Raw genomic sequence first — 20266 nt, forward strand, 5'->3', positions numbered from 1 at the left:
TGCAATTAAAGCTCATGCAAGGGAAAGACTGCGAAAGGGTTGTAACAGAGAGAATCCTAATTGCCAGTCTTTGGATTCGTAACGAATATATTGAAATTTATATATAAATGAGAGCGGTTTAGGTGAGATTCCTGTAGACGAACTCTGTTTTATAGTTGGCAGTGGATAGACATTGAAATTGGGGGTAATTATGAGCTCAAGGATAGAGTGAGGGTAAATTAATCTTGTAAAGACCTAAGCAAACTTCCAAGAGCTGGAGTTGAAGCTCTGAGCTTAAGTGGGTGTTATGGTTTAAGAGGTTCAAAGACCGATTTTTTCAGAAATTGTATTCTTACAGTAGCGTTGAAATTATTCTTTATTATGAAAATTGAATAAAATTAATTGTTTTTTTTTTGGAGCAATAAAAGTCTGTTCCGAAGATTAGAAAATGGCGTAGCTTGCGAAGGTTTGATGGCAGGGTTTTAGTATTTTTTTCCCCTATCGGAGGAGGCTTCATGCTAGTCGTTTCAACACGTTGCATTGCAGTAGATCGATGTACCGTGAGTTCAGGGTTACGTTGTAAGGCCTCCTCCTCGTCGACGGAATCTGCAGTAGCACGTGCGGCGCGCGTTAATCGTCGACAATGCAGCAATTTCCTGGAAAAACTTCTTCTGATTTTTTTCAGTTATTGGATTCCTGTTGCGGCCAGAAGAGAAATTTAGGTCGTCGAAGTGCATCCCAAGTGGAATATCTTTTGAAATTGTTCGTGGATTCCAGATGTTTCCAGGGAAAGTTGATTAAAAATGTTCTTTTTTATGTTTTGATTTTATTAACGTTACACATCGACAGAGCTGATTCTTGCGAACAGTAGAAATTAGAAATAAATATTAGAATCATAGAGATTGAGAATTTTAATACGCGAATGAGGAATTTAATGGGATACTGAGAATTAAAAATTTTAATTGTACTATTTTTGATTAATAATTATAACAATTTAAATGTGGGAATTTAAAAATGGAATTGAGAAATTTACAATCTGTGATATTGAGAGTTTGAATATAAAACGAGGCAAGTACCACTGAACAATTAGTTTTACAATGTAACCCAGAAGAATGTACCACCCTCCAAACTTTTCTCTTCAAAATCTAATCTTGACTACTACCACCGGAACGTAACCACCCTAAGTGTCGTTAATACCTTGTCAGGAGACCGTACAGTTTAAAAACTAATTCTGTAAAAAGAAATTGCCCACTCCGCAAGAGCACAAAGTTTAAAACCAATCTTCAAGAAGCATAGTATCCCTGCAATTTTTCTAAAAAATTGAATGGAACCTGCATTTAAAAAAAAACGATCCTATTAAAACGTAACACACGGTGAGGATGGTTATTATATAAACTCACGAAACTACAAAACTTCTCAGTTTTACATTGAAATTTCGAATCTCATATAAAAACCTTTAATATTCTATCTGTATCATCAATCTTCGATTGAAGGTCTTTATTAATAAATAAAAATTCTCAATTCCATATTGAAATTCTCGATTTTACATAAGAATTGATTCTCATTGTCAGTTTCATTCTCAATCAATAGATAAAAATTCTCACATTAATCTTTCCAGTTTCTCGTTAATCACCCAACGTAACAACTTCTCGCGATTATTTTCGCTCGTTTCACCTACAACGCAAAACGTTTTCACCCGGAACAGAGGGCACCGGACCGTCAGGATAATTCACATTTGTCCAGGCCCTCTCGAAACGAGCGTAACTCGCGCTTACTTTACGCTTCCCTGTCAGCCGTTAGGATTCACAGTTAATTAATTCTGTCTCACGGAATTATAATTCTATTGTGTGTCTCCAGCTGTGCGTCGTTTCGCCAGCTTCTCTAGCTAGTAATTAACCGAAATAATCTCTTTTGTCGGGACGCTCTGTTTGCTGTTTGCGACTTCAATATATAGGAAACGAACACTGTTATTGCTATTACAGAATTTTTACTGATCCAATTGTTTTAATTATTACCAAGCACTTCTTTACTCCTAAATCTTATTTCAGATGTGTTCTTAGTATAAGGAGTAACATTTAATGATATTACTGTACGATTTTTCCTATGAAAAATATCTTCAAGTTACGAGGATTTAAACTCAGATCCTCAGTAGTAACAGTAAAAGCTCTTCCTGGCTGGGCCATTCCTCCTCGTCGATAACATTTGTAATAATTCTGAATATATTACATCCTTCCAGCGGAATAGACAAAAAAGTAATTATGTAACGCGTGTAAATAGTCGGACAGTAATAATAAATAATAATCCGACTAATAATTATCAAAGAATGCTGTTGTCTGAACCATACAGGGAGAGTACCATTAGTTCAGAGTTCAGCGAGCAGCCAACCGAAGGGTAACATCAGTTTTACGTCGCCTTTCCAGCCGATATAAATCACGCCTGTCGGCTATTACACGGTGAGAAAAGATATTACGAGACGAGGAAGGGGATAATGCAACGAAGCTCGAGAGTTTCTCTGGGAAACGATAGCGGGTGGAAGCATCAAAGATTATACGGTCCAGAGGAGAGGAAGTTTCTACGCGAGAGCTGGACGGTATTTCCGTAAATGGAAACGGTGAATTACTCGAGCAAAAAACGCAGGAGAAACATGTGTATAAGACATTGGTGGTGCGGCAATATAAGTGGGTTGGATTAGGAAGCAAGGTGGGTTAGGTAGCTTCGAAGTCGGTAGCTTCGATACAGGTAGGTTTGATTTACGAATTTTAAGTGTAAATAGCTTTGACGTAGGTACCTTTGATTTATGTACCTTATGTGAATTTTTTTAACTTCGATTTTTATAGATTTGTGTTAGATAGTTTCATTTTGGGTAGGTTTTGATTGAAATGGGTTGAATTTTGGTAGTTCTGCCTTTGATAGTTTTGCCTTAGGTAGACTTGTTTTATGACCTTTCCTGTAGGTAGCTTTAGCTTAGGTAGCTTTGCTTTATAGACTATTAGGTAGGTAGTTTTGGTTTAAAAAACTTCGATATTAGTAGATGTTTGCTTTAGGTAGCTTTGATTCTGCTAGCTTCGGTTTGGGTAGCTTTACTATAGCTAGTTTTACTTTATATAGTTTGCTTTCAAGTAGTTTGATCGAAGATTTCTCCGGCTTAGATAGCTTTTCTTTACGTAGCTTTGATTTAGGTAGCTTTGAAGATTTATTCCACTGTCGCTTTACGTACAACATTGCTTTAATATAAATTTCTGAAATAATCACACACATTCTGCACTCACTACTAATTCATAATCAATATCAGGAAAGATATATCCTCTTGAATAAAAAAAGAAATACAGATTTGCAGCTGTTGCAGGTTTCAGGATGAAATAATCTGACCTCATTTGACCTCTACAAGAGACAGGAATATTATGAAAGATTGACACCTGTTTGGTGAAGTGTAAGGAATCACTCGAGATTCTGAATACCAAATCGACAGAAAATATTAATTTACGATCACAGAATGTGACCGACTTTCCTGACCTTTATAAGAGGCAATCAAAACAGGTGTTCATATTAATATTCAAGAAAGAAGGATGGACTCTGAAAAAGTCTAAGGATTCCCTCTGGAACAATAAAAAAAGAAAAGTGAGTGAACGCAAACGAGTGTCCACATTAACTACTGAGAGCAAATACCAGAGTACAAGTGGTGAACTTCTATTTAGGAACTACAAAGACACTGAAAAGACCAGTTTTATCTCGATCATCAACTATTTCATTAACGAAGAATCATACTATTCTTACCTGACTTTCTGCTCCGTGTCGATGTAACCACTCCTTCCCCTCCTCTTCCACGGCACAAAGAATCACAGTTCGCGGTAGAACGTTACGAAGTAAACTAATCCCGAGCAGTCATCGAGGTGGACACCCAGCTCCCCTATTCAACACACAAGCTCTAACCGTAGAAACGCGACCCGCGACGATAACGATTACAACACCCCGTCGACGAACCCCAGGTAGCCCCCGTCGCGTTCCCTGGGTCGCTACGCGCCTAATGCACCTACGTTTCACCCCCTGTGTGCGTCTGTGTGTGCATACGTCTTATGCGTGTCCACTAACTATACCAGTTCCCGGACTACGCTCAATTAGACCCGCACATCGCCTCGTCTTTCACTCTTTTCGCCTCCAGGAGTTCCACCCTCCGCTCTATGGGGATCCCCTGGCACGTTGGCTCCTTCAGGTTCGATCTCTGCTACTCTACTCGCGGCCAACTTATGGCTGCCCTCCACTAGGCGTTCCTCGCTGATAAGACGATATGTTTCGGCTCCCCCAACGACGGCTGGCCTGATACGGGGGCCAGTTCTGTCGTCGTCCACCCTCTTGGCTGCGGCGATGATCCTCTTCGACGGCCACCCCGTTCCCGTTCACTTGGATACGTGCCTGGATTCTTCTAAACTAACAGAAATTCCGACACGCACGACTCTCTCTCTCTCTCTCGCTCTCTCGCTCTCTCGCTCTCTCGCTCTCGCTCGCACGCTCAAACGACACACACGGCGACCGGTACTGCTTGGCCAGAGTCACATTTTAGTGCGACACACACTAAGGGTGCTGCTGAGTTACGCTCCGCGGGGCCCCCACTCCGCCCCTGCGCGATTGCCCCTTGGTGAGAGCCGCGGAGGGGCAAACGCCCACTACTGACGCCCCCCACTCTTGGCGGTGCGTCTCGGTTTGCGCTTGGTCCTTGTAGGAAAGCGCGAGAGGGGGAGACCCCCACTCTTGGTCACCATAGGAGTCTCTGTCGTGCTTGGTCCTTGCTGAGAATGATGGAGGGGTAACTACTGACGCCCCCCACCCTACTGACGCCCCCTCCCGCTCCTTCCATAAACGCCTTGGTCGTGTTTGGTGGTTGTCGGAAAGGTGAGAGAGGTAACCTCCCACTACCGATGGTTCTCCCACTCTTAAAGGTGCTCCCCTTCGGTTGACAGGACACCCTGGTTGTTAGCGATGGAAACGAACCTGGTGTTATTAGGGGATGGTCGATGGGTTGGTGGTTTGTTTTTGTTGGATAAGGTGGAGGAGGATGTTGGAATTTTGAGGGAATGGGAATATGGGGTTTATTGATGTTTGAAGGGTTTGGGGTAGATTGTTGAAATGTGTCGGGATTTGGAGACCGATTGGTGAAGACTGAATGAAAATCGGTGGGACGGAAGGAAATTAAACAAAATTGAATAAAATTGGGCGAAATTCAAACAAAAGTAGAACAAAAATTGAACAAAATTCTTAGTAATTGAATGAAACTGTACAATATTGGCAAACAGACAAAACTTACCAAACTGAACGCATCGAACAAAATTATGTTTGGTCAATTCCTTTACTAGCAACCCCTGAGCCATCCCCTCTATGGGCTTCGCCGTTGATGCTGTGCCATGCTTCCCCTTTCGTGGCCAATAAAATACAACGCTGTACAACTTTCAGGGGTGCCCTGTCCTTTCTAAAATTTTGTTAATTTCTGAATATTTTTATAATCTTGCGATCTTTTTGCCTTCTTCTTTTTCTTTAAGGCTTCTAGTACTCTAGGTTCCTTCTTCTTCTTCTTCTTCTTCTTCTTCTTCTTCCTTTTCTCTAGGACTCTAACCTTCTTTCCATCACTATTCCTACGTCACTAAAAAAAAAAATGGAATAAATGTTCCAAAAATATTCCAGACGAACCCTCAAATATCAGACCTTTACCGTATCGATATTCCACTATCAATGCAACATTCGTTCAAATATTTATCTAACGGTCTAATTCATGGACCAATCACAGAACAGGGTCGAAAATACGTCATCCCCGGATGGAAAGTTTCTTCCAAGAGAATGCCATGATCAATCATCCCTCTAGCTTGACGCTAAGCAAGAAACCAGAAGCTCTTCCTGATCATCATTCCCGGTCATCAACAATTTCCACTTCTCGCGTCTGACAAATGGCCACTTTTGTTAATTCATTACCAACGAATTTCCATGCTATGGATCACCCTAATCTGATTGTTATTCGGGTCGCAAATTTAATCTTGCCAGGGTTCCAGACGATTATCGATTAACCAAACTTCTGCAATTCCTTCCGAACCACTAAAACATTAACACAGAATTTCTTGGCCACTTGCTCATGGGGACCCTCGACGCTAACAAGATCGAACTATCGTTGGAGACGTCACACTGGGTCTGGGTGGAATGTACATAAAAGTCAGATGAACGATAACATTGACATCTGACACTTTGAAGTTGACATGGATATTGAAATTTTGTTGAGTAGCATTAGATAGCTTTAGAACTTTATATAGCTTTGAGTTGCTATGCTCCAATAAAGGCAGCTCTGCTTCACATTTCTTTACTTTAGGTAGCTTTCCTATACGTAGTTCCATTTTAGGTAGTCTCGAGTTACTAAGCTCATATAACCCAATGGCGTTCATTCAATTTTGTTGCAATGTTTCTGTATCGATACTTCACCTTTGTCTTCAGTGGACACTCGATTACAACACAAACGGTACCTTAGAAATGATACATTCCTGACAGCCACCCCTACGACAACGACAGCTTATCCCCTCTGTCCTGGCCACCCCAGTCGCATCGTGGCATCGAAACCACCCCTGGCTGAACGTTTGTACGCAGACGTGCTATCTAGATACGCGTTTATCTAGACCGTGTCTGCCTTTCCGGCCTGGTTGAATGGACAGGACTTGTTTTGATCCGGCTCCTAAGCCCGGAAGTCGGGAATTCCTGAACACCGAGGCGATGCGAGACTTGGCACAATGGTGTTGGAAAGGTGAAACCAACCCTTCGCGATTCAAATGATTCCGGATGATTTAACGACGAGCATTGGCTGGCTCGTGCAGAAATTAAGCGGAATTGTTCGCCTTCCAGAGGAAATTTAAGCTTACTTTAATAGGTTAACTGCTAGCAATATTTGGGAATATTTCTGGGTTAGGTCTTAATAAATTGAAACCTGTTATGGTTAATTGAATTAATTAAATTAAAGTACCCATTGATAACAATTAACTTTAGGACGAATTACGTATATTTGTTTGTATTTATGTACATATTATCTATATTTTGCTGTGTATATCTAAAAAATAATTCATCAGAACACCGTAGATCTTCGAATGGATACAATCCTACCCTATTCTTCGATACAATTGAGGTTTGGTGAGGTTTTATGAGCTTCAATGAAGCTTGAATAGCTTCTATTGTTCTCTGTTACTCGATACTCATTTATAATTAAAATCCTCTCTTGGGTCATTCCCTGGACCCCCCCCCCCCCCCGCCCACCCCACCCCACCCCCCAACTGGAATATTGATTTTCCTCCACTTTCCCTAAATGAAAATCTGCGATATTCGAAAAGTAGATTGAAACATAGAAGTTAAATCGTCCTCCTGTTTGTACTGGTCGCAGGGGAACGAGGTTGTTAATTCAGGTGGGGCACGTTCCAGCAACGAAACGTTCGCTGTCAGGGAAACATCGATCGATAATTTTCACCGTGACTATTATAGTAAATGCCTTGAATTATTCTGTCCCGGAGATCTCCACGTGAAACACCCCCGAAAACTATGCGAGGCAAACATAACTGGCTGTACTTACGCTGGCTTTCACCCCCAGCGTGTCGTTCACGGCAGTACCGTAGTCGTAAAGAGAAAACAAGGGAAGCTGAAGAATCTTGTCTAATAAGAGGCTATGGAGTCGTAAAAACAAGGGTTGTCTAGTCGTTATAGTTTACCGGGTGCTATAACTCAACTCTCCTGACGTTAGAGACATGGTCGAATGGGTACAAAAAGCTTCAAAAGTTTCTTGGAATTTATTTTTTTAAGGGTGGAGGATTTCCTTCGTGTTTAAGTGTAACTTCGACACTTATGCTTTCATATTTAAGTGTAACTTTAGTATTTATACTTTCATATCTTATAGTAAAAGTTTTAACATTTCTCCTTTCTTAAATAACTTCAAATCTCTCCCTCTCTTCCTGTCTCTGTCTCTTAACTTCCATTATTGAAAATTCTCTATTTCTTCGTTCAAACTTATACTTTTCTTCGTGGAAAACATTTTGTTTTTGCACTTTTACGAAGAAAAGCTTTTACCTTAAAAAATTTAATTTAAATTCTTCTGGTAAAAATAGATCCGCTAAGGCATAGTTCTCGAAAACATCGTTGTTGAAGTTTTATGCGCAGTAAATATTATTTTCAATTTCCGAGAACGCCTAATTTCTTTTTTGCTCACATATATCCTCTTGTAAAAGTATTATATACGCGATGGTGCCCCGATTGCTACGGCCCTGGTTCCAACCCTCTTTGATCGCAAACTCCTACGTTCGCCCCTCTTTTCGCACGATCTTCCCCACCCTGCACCCAAAGAATTCTCCTATTGACGTTCCACCTTCTCCATGCGTTTCCCTGCCCCCCTCTGTATTCATCCGTCCAGTACACCCACGCGTACTATCCCTTTTGCGTGCTACAGTTAGGTTCTGACGTAACGATGTTACGTCAGAACGGGACTGTACGACGCTGTACGTAAAACCATACAGATATTATCTGCATGGTGGATGCATCTGCTCGCTACATAGTAAGATATAGACTCGATACTTCTGTTAAAACTTTTAATATTAGTGTCTATATATACCCTGAAATAATTTACCTGCTTTTTATCTAATTATCAAATTCATCTAATTATATATTTATATATAACTTCACGTAAATAGTTCGAATTTGTAACATTCGATTAATTGGGTGCATCCATAAATGCCGCCGCTCACTAAGCCGCTAAGTGAGCGAGTAATCTTAAGAATTTGTATCAGTGGCGCCATCGGTGGAACAATGCTCAAGTTTGTAGTGAAAATAATTCCTACCTTATCTCCTAAGAAGTGGTATCACCGACCGGTACATGTGAGGTAGAATTATCGCGAGATTGCTATCTTGTCTATATTTGAACGTGGTGCAGGAGGCGGGTTAGGTTAACCTTCCGTCTCACGTAGGTACTTTCCGGATATGACTCCTTCGGAGAGTACCTGCATTGAATTATAATTGCGATGTTAAAAAAAACCAAAATGCTTCGGGTGCAAAGGGTTAAATAAATAATATTCCTCGCACTCACTGTGTTAAGTTTCAAAATGCGAATTAGGATGTATTTGCCTTTTATTTTGTCTGCCTTTGTATTATGGTCAAAGAGAATTCATGTTGTGAACTTACTTTCAAATTCACTTGATTCCCTTTTTTCCGAATTCGACGCGGAACATGAGATTTTTATTGTATTTAAGGAATGTTTGTTTGAATAAGTGAAATCTGTGTTTACAGTACTCGATAAAGGGTCCTGTAAAAGTACTTTAAGAAGGAAGTAAAGTAGGCTAATCCTTCAGTCTTGCTTATATTCGTGATAGGTATAAACTCCTCATGTCCATCTTATGTAGGGTAACAACATTGTGTAATCATGGTCTATTATTCGTAATTTCATGGGACAAGCATACTCATGATCAACTTGATTTCCTTTAAAAGGTCTGTCTCTTTTCCTTGGGTTTATATACTTCTCATTTTCTTTCTCATTGCAATACAAATGATCTATCTGGGAGACTGTTCTTGTAGTTACAGGTGACAATACTCTCGCAGGTAAAAATGGGGATGACGAATAGTGGTGGTCATGAATTAAGTTCTCACATAATTTGAGGGGTAATCTGTTTTTAGGGCAGAAGCAAAACAATGTAGGTACTGCAGTCCTTTTCAGCTGCCAAGCATCTATGTTCTCCCATTGGTCAGGTGCGAAGTGAAACTATAAATCCATGAAATACATGCACCAATTAAACTAAATTTTAGATAATAACATTACTGCAAGATACCTGCTTTTTGTAAAATGGAAGCTCACAGTTAAATTTAGAGAAAATTTTGAGGTACACAAACGGAGAAACTGTTTAATTACCTCGCAAACATAGCTGTTTGTATCAAATTTGTAATTCGGTCTATTAATTTGATATATCCACTTTGCTCGTAACTCTTCATTCTTTGGAATTTTTTTTAGAACTTTCGGGAAAGAAACTTCATTTCCTAAACGATTCGGACAATTCTCTGCACAACATGTCATGTTAATACACAGTATCTCTGAATCAGATTTTGTAATATTCTCATAAATCCTTTATCAAAGTTTCAATGACTGTCATACTTTCATAGGGAAAAATGGTACTTTAAGTACTTATTATTAGTTATTTAGTAATTGGAGAACTTGAATTGAAACGGTCCAAAATTTTTGCTAGTAACGCACTTGAGCGCACTTTATGATGACAGAATGACAGTAGGATTACCAATGACTATTAATGACTGATATACGACTAGATATTAGGTATGACTGATTAAGCTACAACTGATTGCCGTCAGAGGACTTCAAGTCCTCTTCGCATATGCGCAATCCGTCGACAATGAAAACAGTGACATACATACATACCCAATGTTCTGAAATTTGTTTCTTGTTTATAAAATATGCATAATTCTTATTTTTAGATCTATAAGAATATTTTTGTTTTTCGCCACAATCCTCGTATTAATATTTAAATAAATTACGTAAAATTTTAAAATTATGTTCGAATGTGTAATAATTTGAATCGATCAATTTCAAATCTTTAGATTTTCTAAATAAAAATTACGTTTGGTTCTTCTCCTCTTGATGCTAATTATTCACAGCTATCTATTTCAAATAAAAAATAAAATTGGAAAACCATTGAACGCACAGAAAACAAAGTTGAAAGGGTAATATCAATGTAAATACGGTAATCGTGAAATGTATTTAAATCTCTCGGTTCACAGCATAGATATATTGTATTACTTACATATTTAATTTAGTCGACAAACATAAAATGTGCTACATATAATATATTATGAAGGTAATGCCAATGTAGTGAAATTGCATACAAAAAATAAAAGTATAAATAATTGATAATAAATGTAAAGATTCTTTCTTTGTCTTTAAGTAAGTATTAACATTTTATAAGGTTTATTACGTTACGTTTTTTCTTTACATGGAAGTACATTGTATTTGTCAACTTTATTAAATTATTTATAAAATTCTAATTTTATAACTTATAACACACTGGAAAATATACAATAAAAATAATTTTATTACCAAATTGTGAAAACATGTGGTTCTTAGGATGTGATAAATTAATGATTAACGATTTTCATTGATTAGTTTGTTGATTATTTGTTTGATTTGTTCTAGTACGTAATGTCTTTTGTAATACATGAGCATCCGCTGGTTCTATTCTCTTATAATAGTGTATTTTTGTTTCAACTATTTCAAATCCAAATTTTTTGTAAAAGTCAATGGCTCCTTCATTGCTAATTTGAACATGGCTATAAAGAAGAAATACAATTCAAGAGCTGGAAATCGTTACTTATATTATTAATGTATTTGCTTAGATACTTACAGAAAAATTGAATCAAAGTTTCCATCTTTGTTTACACAGTTTAAAACATGTTGTACCATTACAGTACCAATTCCTAACCTTCTGTAGGGATAAAGACATCCCAAAGTCATAATATATAAACGCCTAGAATTTTCAGAAGTATCTACTCGGCAACAAACTGCGCCAACCTAAAATAAGCAACATAAGGAGTTGATCATTTTAATAGCAAATTTTTTTCATGATTAATAGCTTTGTAAACTAATAAATGTTAGGGGTGACCATACTACTATATCATTATAATATGCTAGTTTTGCTAGCTCTCCAGCTTCTAATACATCCTTGTAAAATTTCTCATTATATGAGACTGGAAAAACTACTTGGTTAAGAAGCTTCAGCTGCTTTATATTGTGTGGTGTTACATCTCCTAATTCTATCTTTGATCTGTAATTAAAAATTGTTCATTCTTATTAGACATCAAAAGTTCATTACATTCAATTGTGTCTAATATTATAACGGAAATTATTTAAACAATTCGATTTTTACTTAATATAACGAAGATATTGAAAATTCGATATTAAAAGAATGAATAAGTTAAGAAAAAAAAATAATTTTTATTTGAATTTAGCCGATTATTTTTTGTCTGCTACAATTACACGCTTTCAAGCAAACGTGCTCTTGAAAACGGAAATTTTCAACGTTCTAATTTATTACCAGTTATCGTAAATAACAAATACTAGGAAAATTTTCACACAGTATTATAAACTGCATGTTGAAATACGAAAAGTGTAATCATTGTTTAAGATATTTTGACTTGTAATATAAAAATATAACCTCAAAAATATTGAAACTTACCTAGTCATATTAGGAAAATGCCAAAATTTTCTAAGATTTCTAGAATAAACAGTAACAATAAATTTTGACACTAATGGTTTTAGAAGACAAAACGTTAACACATAACTTTTTGTGTACGATGCACTTAAAGCCGTGCCGCTTTTATTCCCTTCGCTCACCCTGAAATCTTATTAGTATAGTAGGTTAAATATATACTTGCTTCTTCAAATTTTGATAGCTTTCAGAATACGTAACAGCTTTTCGTTTGGCTAATAGCTAATGAATTTCAGTTATGAAAAGAATATAATGGTTTGATATGAATAATAAAATAAAACGACCACTACATTTTAATTAATACGATAATTAGATTGAAGTACATTATTCAGGATAAACAAATATTTAATATATTTATATAATTTTAAATAAACCAAATTTTTTAACCTGGCAAATTATCTTGTTCGTTTGTTTAGTTAGTTACAAATAAAATTACCCTTTTTTTTAAAAATATATCAATGTATTATACTTTTATTACAATTGTTATTATACGATTTCTAAATATACAATTTTATGCAATTTCTGAGATATACGATATAAGTTCAAAAGTTATTAAGATAGATGATTTAAGATTAATACAAATTATTCGATGCATATACAAGTAATTAAATTTTCTAATTAATTACACGTGTTCTGTGTTTAATTTAAATTAAAGTGGTTCTAAATCGGAAAGAAGTATGATAAAAGTATATAATGATATACCGATTTCATATTGGAAATTTTATGTGTATCTAATGTTATTGCTGTACCGAAAAAAATAATAATTGAAGGAAAAATGTGTCATTATTTTTTTATAATGTTATTTTAATCGGTATCTATGTATTACGTTTGAGCTGCATTGGCGCGAGCAGCGTGTAGTAAACGTCACTTTCAAATTGCACATCGTTTCTTGTTTATAAGGATTATTTTTTATTTCTATAATAATGTCAGATACCAAAAGAGAACACAATGAAAGTGATAACGATGAAGAATGGGTTGGACCATTGCCTTCAGAAGCTGCACCTCAAAAGAAACAAAAAGGTTATTTGTATAACCTATATGTATATCGCAAATTCTGTAGCAAGTCTTTTATGTGTAGCTTTTTCATTTAATTTATTTTTTGCAGTTTTGGAATACGAACAAGTATACTTAGATAATTTACCATGTTGCGAGTGTTACGAAAAATCTTATATGCACAGGGATGTAATTACGCATATCTTAGTAACAAAGTCAGTATTGTTTACGATATTTTTGTGCTATACTTTACTACCTGGGATCTTAATAATAAGCATAATTGAATTTGTTTTGTTGTATTTATTCAGATCAAACTTTGTGATAACGGCTAGCTGTGATGGTCATGTTAAGTTTTGGAAGAAACAAGATGAACTTGTAGAATTTGTAAAACACTTTCGTGCACACTTAATGGCTATACAATCTATGGCAGCTAGTTGTAATGGTGTTCATGCGTGCACAGTTAGTTTAGATAAAACAATAAAAATTTTTGATGTTATCAATTTTGGTAAGTATGTACAAATGTTCTAAGTTTGTCTGATATTTGCAACTTATTCTTTTGTTATCTAATTAATTTGAAATGTTATTTTAGATATGATTAATATGATCAAAATGGATTTTATACCTCTTTATTGTGAATGGATATATTCTCCTGGTGATGCGATACCAGCTCTAGCAGTTTCGGCTCAAGAGTCGAATAAAATTTTTATTTATGATGGACAGGGGACTGGGACTCCATTACATGTCTTTGAAAAATTACATACGAAACCTGTTGTTGCAATGAAAGTAAGAAAAATTAGCATAAGTATCGTAGTATATACATTTTATGTAAGAATGTTTGCATAAATTTTGATTATTTGCAGTACAATCCTGTGTATGAGACATGTATTTCCGTGGATAAAGCGGGTATTTTAGAGTACTGGACAGGACCTAAAATGGAATACAAGTTTCCTAAATGCGTTGCGTTTGATTCGAAGCTGGACACAGACTTGTTTGAGTTTGCAAAAAATAAAACTTATCCGTGTGGCTTAGCAGTAGCGCCGGATGGCAAAAAATTTGCTTCTCTTAGCGGAGATAGGAAAGTTAGAGTCTTTAATTTTCGTACTGGCAAACTGTATAGAATATTTGACGAAACATTACAAAGGTTTTCAGAATTACAACAAATGACACAGCAATTGCCGAATATGGAATTTGGACGGAGGTACAATGTTTAACATAATTAATTAAAATATTTTCTTATCTACGAATGTAATTTTCAGAATGGCTGTTGAAAGGGAATTGGATAAAACGGAAACGAATTTGGGAAATATAGTTTTCGATGAATCTGGTTACATGATTTTATATAGCACAATGTTGGGTGTAAAGCTAGTAAATTTGCATACGAATCGATGTATCAGAATTATGGGAAAACCTGAAAATATTCGTCCTATGCAATTAGCTCTGTTTCAGGTATATATATAATTAAAAAATGATATGATATTTACTCACCCTTGCACTTTGTCTACTATATCGTCTACGTATTAAAAAAAAAAAAAAAAAAACAGGGCAAAGCAAGAAAAACTACAGCGGCATTGACCGTTGAAATGGAAGCATCAGAGAATCCAACATTGGAAATGAATCGTCCTGATCCTACTCTCTTCTGTACAGCTCATAAGAAGAATAGATTTTATATGTTTACAAGGCGAGAACCAGAGGATACAAAAAGTCAAGAGTGTGACAGAGATGTTTTCAACGAGAGACCATCGAAAGAAGACATCATTTCATCTACAGAAGCTACAAATATGCAAAAGATTTTTGATACTGCAATTGTTCATACAACTCTTGGGGATATTCACGTGAATCTTTTCGGCAAAGATGTTCCGAAAACAGTAGAGAATTTCTGTGTTCACGCGAAAAATGGTTACTATAATGGACACGTGTTTCACAGAGTGATCAAGGGATTCATGATACAGACTGGTGATCCCACTGGAACTGGCACTGGTGGAGAGAGTATATGGGGAGGTGAATTCGAGGATGAATTTAGGTCTCACCTAAAACATGACAGACCTTACACTTTAAGTATGGCGAATGCCGGGCCGAACACTAACGGCAGCCAGTTTTTCATCACTTTAACACCAACCGTAAGTCGGAAGCATTTTTCATGTTTGGTTCCTATTATATTATTAATGCGACACAATTTTAATATTGTATAATGTTAATTTAATATTTTCTTTAGCCTTGGTTGGATAACAAGCATACAGTATTTGGCAGGATAGTAAAAGGAATGGAAGTTGTACAGAATATCAGTCAAGTGAAGACGAATCCAAAAACTGACAAACCTTACGACGACATTCGAATAGTTAGCGTCAGTGTAAAATAATATTCTGAAATAAATACATGTAACATTATATTTTGATAAATCTCTCTTTTTATTTGTTCCACCCGTATCCTTAAAATATTATTCCGCCTTCTGTCTCCATTGATAAAGGGCCCCTCTTGCGAAATTATATGCTCCTATTAAACTTGTGAATGCGTTCACGCTAAACAGGTTGTAATTCTTTGGGATAATTACTAGCGAATATCTGGTGGATAAGTAGTTAGTGTACTTACTGTCAAAAAATTTATATAAGAAGAACTTTCGACAGTTTCAAAATACCTAGACCATATAGCACCGGTAAGCATAAGACTCGCCGTTTGACTGAGAGATATCGTGTCAGGGGGTCGATTGATATCTCCTATTCCTGCTACCACTAAACCCCATTTAAAGGTGGGCGCCCAAAAAAATACAGTCGTTGGACCTAAAATAATACTAGTATTAGCGAAAGTAATAATAAATTGTATTGTCATAAATTTCGTTGATTGAATCCATCTTCTAACCTGCGGGGTGCAAGAAAAATGGACGAAATTTTGTTGGTAGCATCGAGGCTATTTGCGTCATTAATTTTTGATAAGCACTTGCCTTTTTTGGCGTACACATTACTATTTCGAAGTGTCTATTTTTGGATATCTTAAGTGTTACACAGTATTACAAAAGCGTTTGTTCGGTGACACGATTTTATTGAATAGCATTTAAATATTTAAAAATATTTTCATACATTTTACTAACAGGGAAAAACAGTAAATGCCTGTGGATCTTTCTTTAGTAATTACTTTTTCGTAATGTTAGTGATTCGAGAATGTTTTACACTTTTGCATTACATTCAGGCGATTGTGTCACTTTTAGCATACAGGAAAATTAAAAGTTATACGTGGAATAATGACATAAACATACTTAATTCAATATTAAGGAGATCACAGTTGGTTATACAGCAGAATAATTTCATGTCAAGTTCAAGATGAGTTGCAGAGGCAGCAAGAAACCGGAAGCATGTTGGAATGACATGGAAGAATTGAAACATTTAATTTGTGCAATTGAGTGTTGGTACGTTCATGTTTATCTTCATTGTTAAAACTTTGTATCACGAGAACATATAACATAAATAAGAGTAATAAAATAAAATAAGTAAGGGTTTTGCACTTTATTGTAGTCAGTGTCCTAGAATACCACCACCACCTGTGTGCACCTTGTTGCTACCACCAAGGATTGAAGAGCTACCAGCTCTAATGCCTCCTCCTGGACCTTGCTGTCCACCACCTCCGTGTTGTGTGCCTCCTATAGCACCTGGTCCTTGTTGTACCGGTCCTTTGCCTGCACCACCTCCTCCAAAGTGTCCCCTATTACCGCCTCCACCAAAACCTTGTTGTCCACCTTGTTGTCCATTGCCATGCTATCCAAGTGAATTCACATATTATTACGTTTATTATCTGCATGTGCTCCTTCTAAACATAATGATTTTCTGAAACACTTTTTCTTATCATCAAAAACAAGTAAGAGCGGCGAAGAATTTAATTAACGTTGTGTAATTTATAATGTAAATATTTTTATAGATCCTTACTGTTAAAAGTATGTCAACATGGATGAGCTTTACTGTGATTAAGTACCCCCGCTTTAGATCCCAAAAACGAATTTTTAATAGAATTGTTGATCAAGTAAGAAACGGAAGTGAGAGAAAGTTCACGTATTGTTTAAAATTTTTTCGACTAGTATTATTTTACATGTTGTTCGAGGAAAATACAACAGAATTAATAAATGAATTTTTATAATCTGTTAGATTCGAATTGGAGAACCCTGGAAACTTGTCGGAGCTTGTGGAAGATAATTAAACAAATTTTTTGGCCGTATACGAATTTTTTAAAAATTATTAAAATTTGCGATCATCATTGCAATTGCCATTGGACGGAATTTGGGATTTATAAATAGTTAAGCGTGTGAATAAATTTCAAGATGTTCGACAAGAAATCAGCTGTATCGAACAAACAATAAACAACATATTTTACACAAGAATTTTATTCAGATTTGATACGGTCCCTCGAATCGAAGCTTAAAATAATGACACATATTTTTCAATAGAATCACTCAATCGAAAATACTCTAATTGCTTGGAGTCAAGCCTAGTTGACAACAAATTTTTTAAGTTTCATACAGTAATAATACTTGAATATTTAAATTTTAAATCGTCAAGTGGAAACGTGCTTTTCCATTCCGTTTATCTGAAATTGTTGATATAGACGAGCTGATTAGAAATAATAGATAACTATCAATCGATGAAAAGTAGCATGGTTTTAAATAAATTCATATAATATATCATATATTTCTTTCACTCCAATCGCGATAAGCTACATTAAGAACAAAGAGATCGACAAATACCTTATTTACTATAAAACTAGTCCCTACCGACTACTGCGGTACCAAACGCTGCATTTAATTTTCGTTGGATGTTTATCTTCTTAAGTTACTTGCTGGAAAACGCTCCCCAAGTTTGAAAAAAACACGTTACAATAAACAATGAAAAATCTCGTTCGTTAACCAACCAGCAATGCTCTCGATGCCGTGGGCTGGAGTTACTTTGTCCTTCGAGGTATGCAAGGTGACATTCTACGGGGAAATTTTGAATAGAAACTTACATAACTCGCTGCGTTTCTTATAGCTGGAAAATGTCTGAATAAAGCAACTCGCGTTAAGGACAAAGCAGACTTCTGGATATGGCACGACACGAACATTGTTCGTTTACTTATTCTCTAATCCTTAAACGTATCTTTAAAACATTCTTCGCGGTGCACACACACACACAATACTGTTACGATACTGTTTGGAATATTGTTGCACAGGGATCCATACGAGGTATCTAAAATGAAATCGTGAAATTCGAAAATCACAAGCGATCTGGAATTTAATCGGTGTAAGATTTCGTAGTGTGCTGTATGCATGGAATCTATCGAGCATCTTCGTTCGAATCTATCGAGATTCTATATATTATACATAGCTTACGCACGCAAGAATCAAACGGTCGATAAAAGATAGAATCCTCTCTTCAATGACTTCCTTCTCCCCGAAAGAAAGATTCTCTCAGTTCTTCGTATTCTTCTCGAAGCCAATTCTCGAGGATACCTCCGCGATACACGTCTCGGATCTATTATTATACATAGCTTACGCACACAAAAAAACAAACGGTCCGTAAAAGATATAAATCCTCTCTTCGTCCCTTTTCTCATCCCTTCCTTCGCCGATAGAGAAACGTTAGAGAACGAAGAGATTCTCGCAGCTCTTGGTTTTCCTCTTGAAGCCGAGCAGATGCTTGAGGATCCTCCTGCGGTGCTTGCTCCTTCTTCGCCTGGTCGCTTGGTCCCGGTCACGCTGTGGGTTCAATTTGATTTGCGCCAGTATACCAACTAGGAGCTCGTCCACGTGATGGGCTATCCCGGAGGAAGTTTCGATGAATTTGCACCCGCAGTTGTTCGCCAAACGTCGGCCAACTGTCGGAACCGACGAAGAGGATTCGTGAGATAATTTCCTATCGTCTAACTTCGCGCTGGGACTCAACTACGTAGAATAGATTCGGAGTAATGCGGCTGGAAAGAGGTCTGAGGTTTGGTCTCTTAGTGGAAATCGATTGTGCGTGGTAACTTCGTGCTTGACCTGGGAGATAGATATAGGAGATGGATACCTAGGGATAGATACCTGCATAGAACCTGCATAGATACCAATAGAATTTACATTAAAAAATAAATAGAGGTACAGTCATGATTCTTGTAGATTCAAGTTGTTTCTCAAGCCTGACAGAGGTATATTATTTACAAGTAGGCTACTAGTAGCAAATGCACGACGTAAAACAGCAGTGTTTTCTTAATCTTGACATGATCTTGCTCATTGTTCTCGAACACGTAAGCGTAATTGACTTGCATAGATTTATCATCGTAAAAAATGGCAGCTGTTGGCTTTCTTTGGAGCGACTGGTCATTTTAAAAAGAACCTGATAAGACGTTAAACAACCTTGACCATAAAATATCAGATCACACGACATGGACGAAAATGGGAACAGTGGGACCTCGATTATTTCAGGAAAATGGAGCTAATGATTCTGATAAATTAATATTCATGCACTTTCATCGATAACCGAGGTTTCGGCGATGGAAACTCTATGGTATTGGATATATCCATAAATAACTCTACTATTAATACAATTCAATGAACCGTTTGTTTAATTTTTAGTTAGAAAATTTATTATCGATCACCCAATGGTTACGAAAACACAAGACTTCCGTTACTTACCAACTGATGGGACCTCGCGCTTCCGTTCAAGATCGACTTTGTTCCCAACGAGTATCACACCGTGACTGGCCATGTAATCGCTGTTCCACAGATATAGCAAGGTCTCCTGGGCCACCTTCAGACTTCGACTGTCCACCACAGAGTAGACCACAACGTAAACGTCTGGATTGTAGGTCGAACAGAATGTCTCAACCTAATCGATACAGAAAATTAAGTTAAGTGCTTCTTTTTTCGTGGGAGAAATCTCCTGAACACGTATCTGACCTTGAAACGTGTAGCGAGGGTTCACTAATTACGTAAGGGTCTCGAGGGGTCAGGGGAGGAGGGTTTAAATTGCAAAAGACCTTATGGTTTCCCTTTTAAAAAAATATAAAATGACCTAAAAGTCACGCCTCTAGACGAGCAT

The 20266-nt window shown here is 36.8% G+C and overlaps 5 protein-coding genes and 1 long non-coding RNA gene across 15 annotated transcripts in view; 2 read left to right on the forward strand and 4 right to left on the reverse strand.

Moving 5' to 3' along the window:
- The window catches only part of LOC128895272 (cationic amino acid transporter 2), a 49547-nt gene extending 39232 nt beyond the window's left edge, over positions 1-10315 (reverse strand). Inside the window, exons 1-6 of one of the 7 annotated variants that reach the window (XM_054157723.1) lie at positions 9881-10315; positions 9065-9733; positions 8820-8978; positions 5680-6057; positions 5279-5611; positions 3754-4940 (exon numbers count right to left, since the gene is read on the reverse strand). The gene's annotated coding sequence lies outside the window, so the exon portion shown is untranslated. Of the gene's footprint in view, positions 1-3753; positions 6058-6476; positions 7226-8819; positions 8979-9064; positions 9804-9880 lie in introns of those variants that run through there. The other 6 variants (XM_054157722.1, XM_054157728.1, XM_054157725.1 and 3 more) reach the window with 6 other exon arrangements.
- Positions 10316-10717: 402 nt separating this feature from the next.
- On the reverse strand, positions 10718-12404 carry LOC128895302 (probable N-acetyltransferase san). The gene is made up of 4 exons (XM_054157788.1): positions 12210-12404; positions 11642-11798; positions 11379-11545; positions 10718-11304 (listed from the first exon to the last, which is right to left on the reverse strand). Exons 1-4 carry the CDS (start codon positions 12215-12217, stop codon positions 11130-11132), a joined length of 507 nt encoding a protein of 168 aa, XP_054013763.1. The 5' UTR covers positions 12218-12404; the 3' UTR covers positions 10718-11129.
- A 468-nt stretch (positions 12405-12872) lies between these two features.
- LOC128895276 (peptidylprolyl isomerase domain and WD repeat-containing protein 1) lies at positions 12873-15997 on the forward strand. The gene is made up of 8 exons (XM_054157737.1): positions 12873-13262; positions 13348-13450; positions 13544-13740; positions 13825-14018; positions 14096-14433; positions 14492-14681; positions 14777-15352; positions 15448-15997. Exons 1-8 carry the CDS (start codon positions 13166-13168, stop codon positions 15589-15591), a joined length of 1839 nt encoding a protein of 612 aa, XP_054013712.1. The 5' UTR covers positions 12873-13165; the 3' UTR covers positions 15592-15997.
- Positions 15653-16207, reverse strand: LOC128895305 (mitochondrial pyruvate carrier 2-like). The gene is made up of 3 exons (XM_054157791.1): positions 16089-16207; positions 15868-16009; positions 15653-15793 (listed from the first exon to the last, which is right to left on the reverse strand). The coding sequence occupies exons 1-3, from the start codon at positions 16186-16188 to the stop codon at positions 15670-15672; spliced, it is 366 nt and encodes a 121-aa protein (XP_054013766.1). The 5' UTR covers positions 16189-16207; the 3' UTR covers positions 15653-15669.
- A 670-nt stretch (positions 16208-16877) lies between these two features.
- On the forward strand, positions 16878-18267 carry LOC128895306 (uncharacterized). Its single transcript, XR_008461741.1, has 2 exons — positions 16878-17006; positions 17094-18267. It is a non-coding gene; the product is annotated as an uncharacterized LOC128895306 (long non-coding RNA).
- LOC128895279 (GTP-binding protein RAD-like) overlaps positions 17581-20266 on the reverse strand; it is a 28102-nt gene continuing 25416 nt past the window's right edge. For all 4 annotated transcript variants that reach the window (XM_054157746.1, XM_054157747.1, XM_054157748.1 and 1 more), the window contains 2 exons: positions 19861-20053; positions 17581-19064 (listed from right to left, as the gene is read on the reverse strand). In XM_054157746.1, coding sequence (XP_054013721.1) covers positions 18829-19064; positions 19861-20053 — 429 coding nt within the window. In that variant the 3' untranslated portion in view covers positions 17581-18828. The remainder of the gene's footprint in view (positions 19065-19860; positions 20054-20266) is intronic.

This window comes from Hylaeus anthracinus, unplaced genomic scaffold, assembly GCF_026225885.1.
Source record: "Hylaeus anthracinus isolate JK02 unplaced genomic scaffold, UHH_iyHylAnth1.0_haploid 5, whole genome shotgun sequence".
Taxonomy (NCBI): domain Eukaryota; kingdom Metazoa; phylum Arthropoda; class Insecta; order Hymenoptera; family Colletidae; genus Hylaeus; species Hylaeus anthracinus.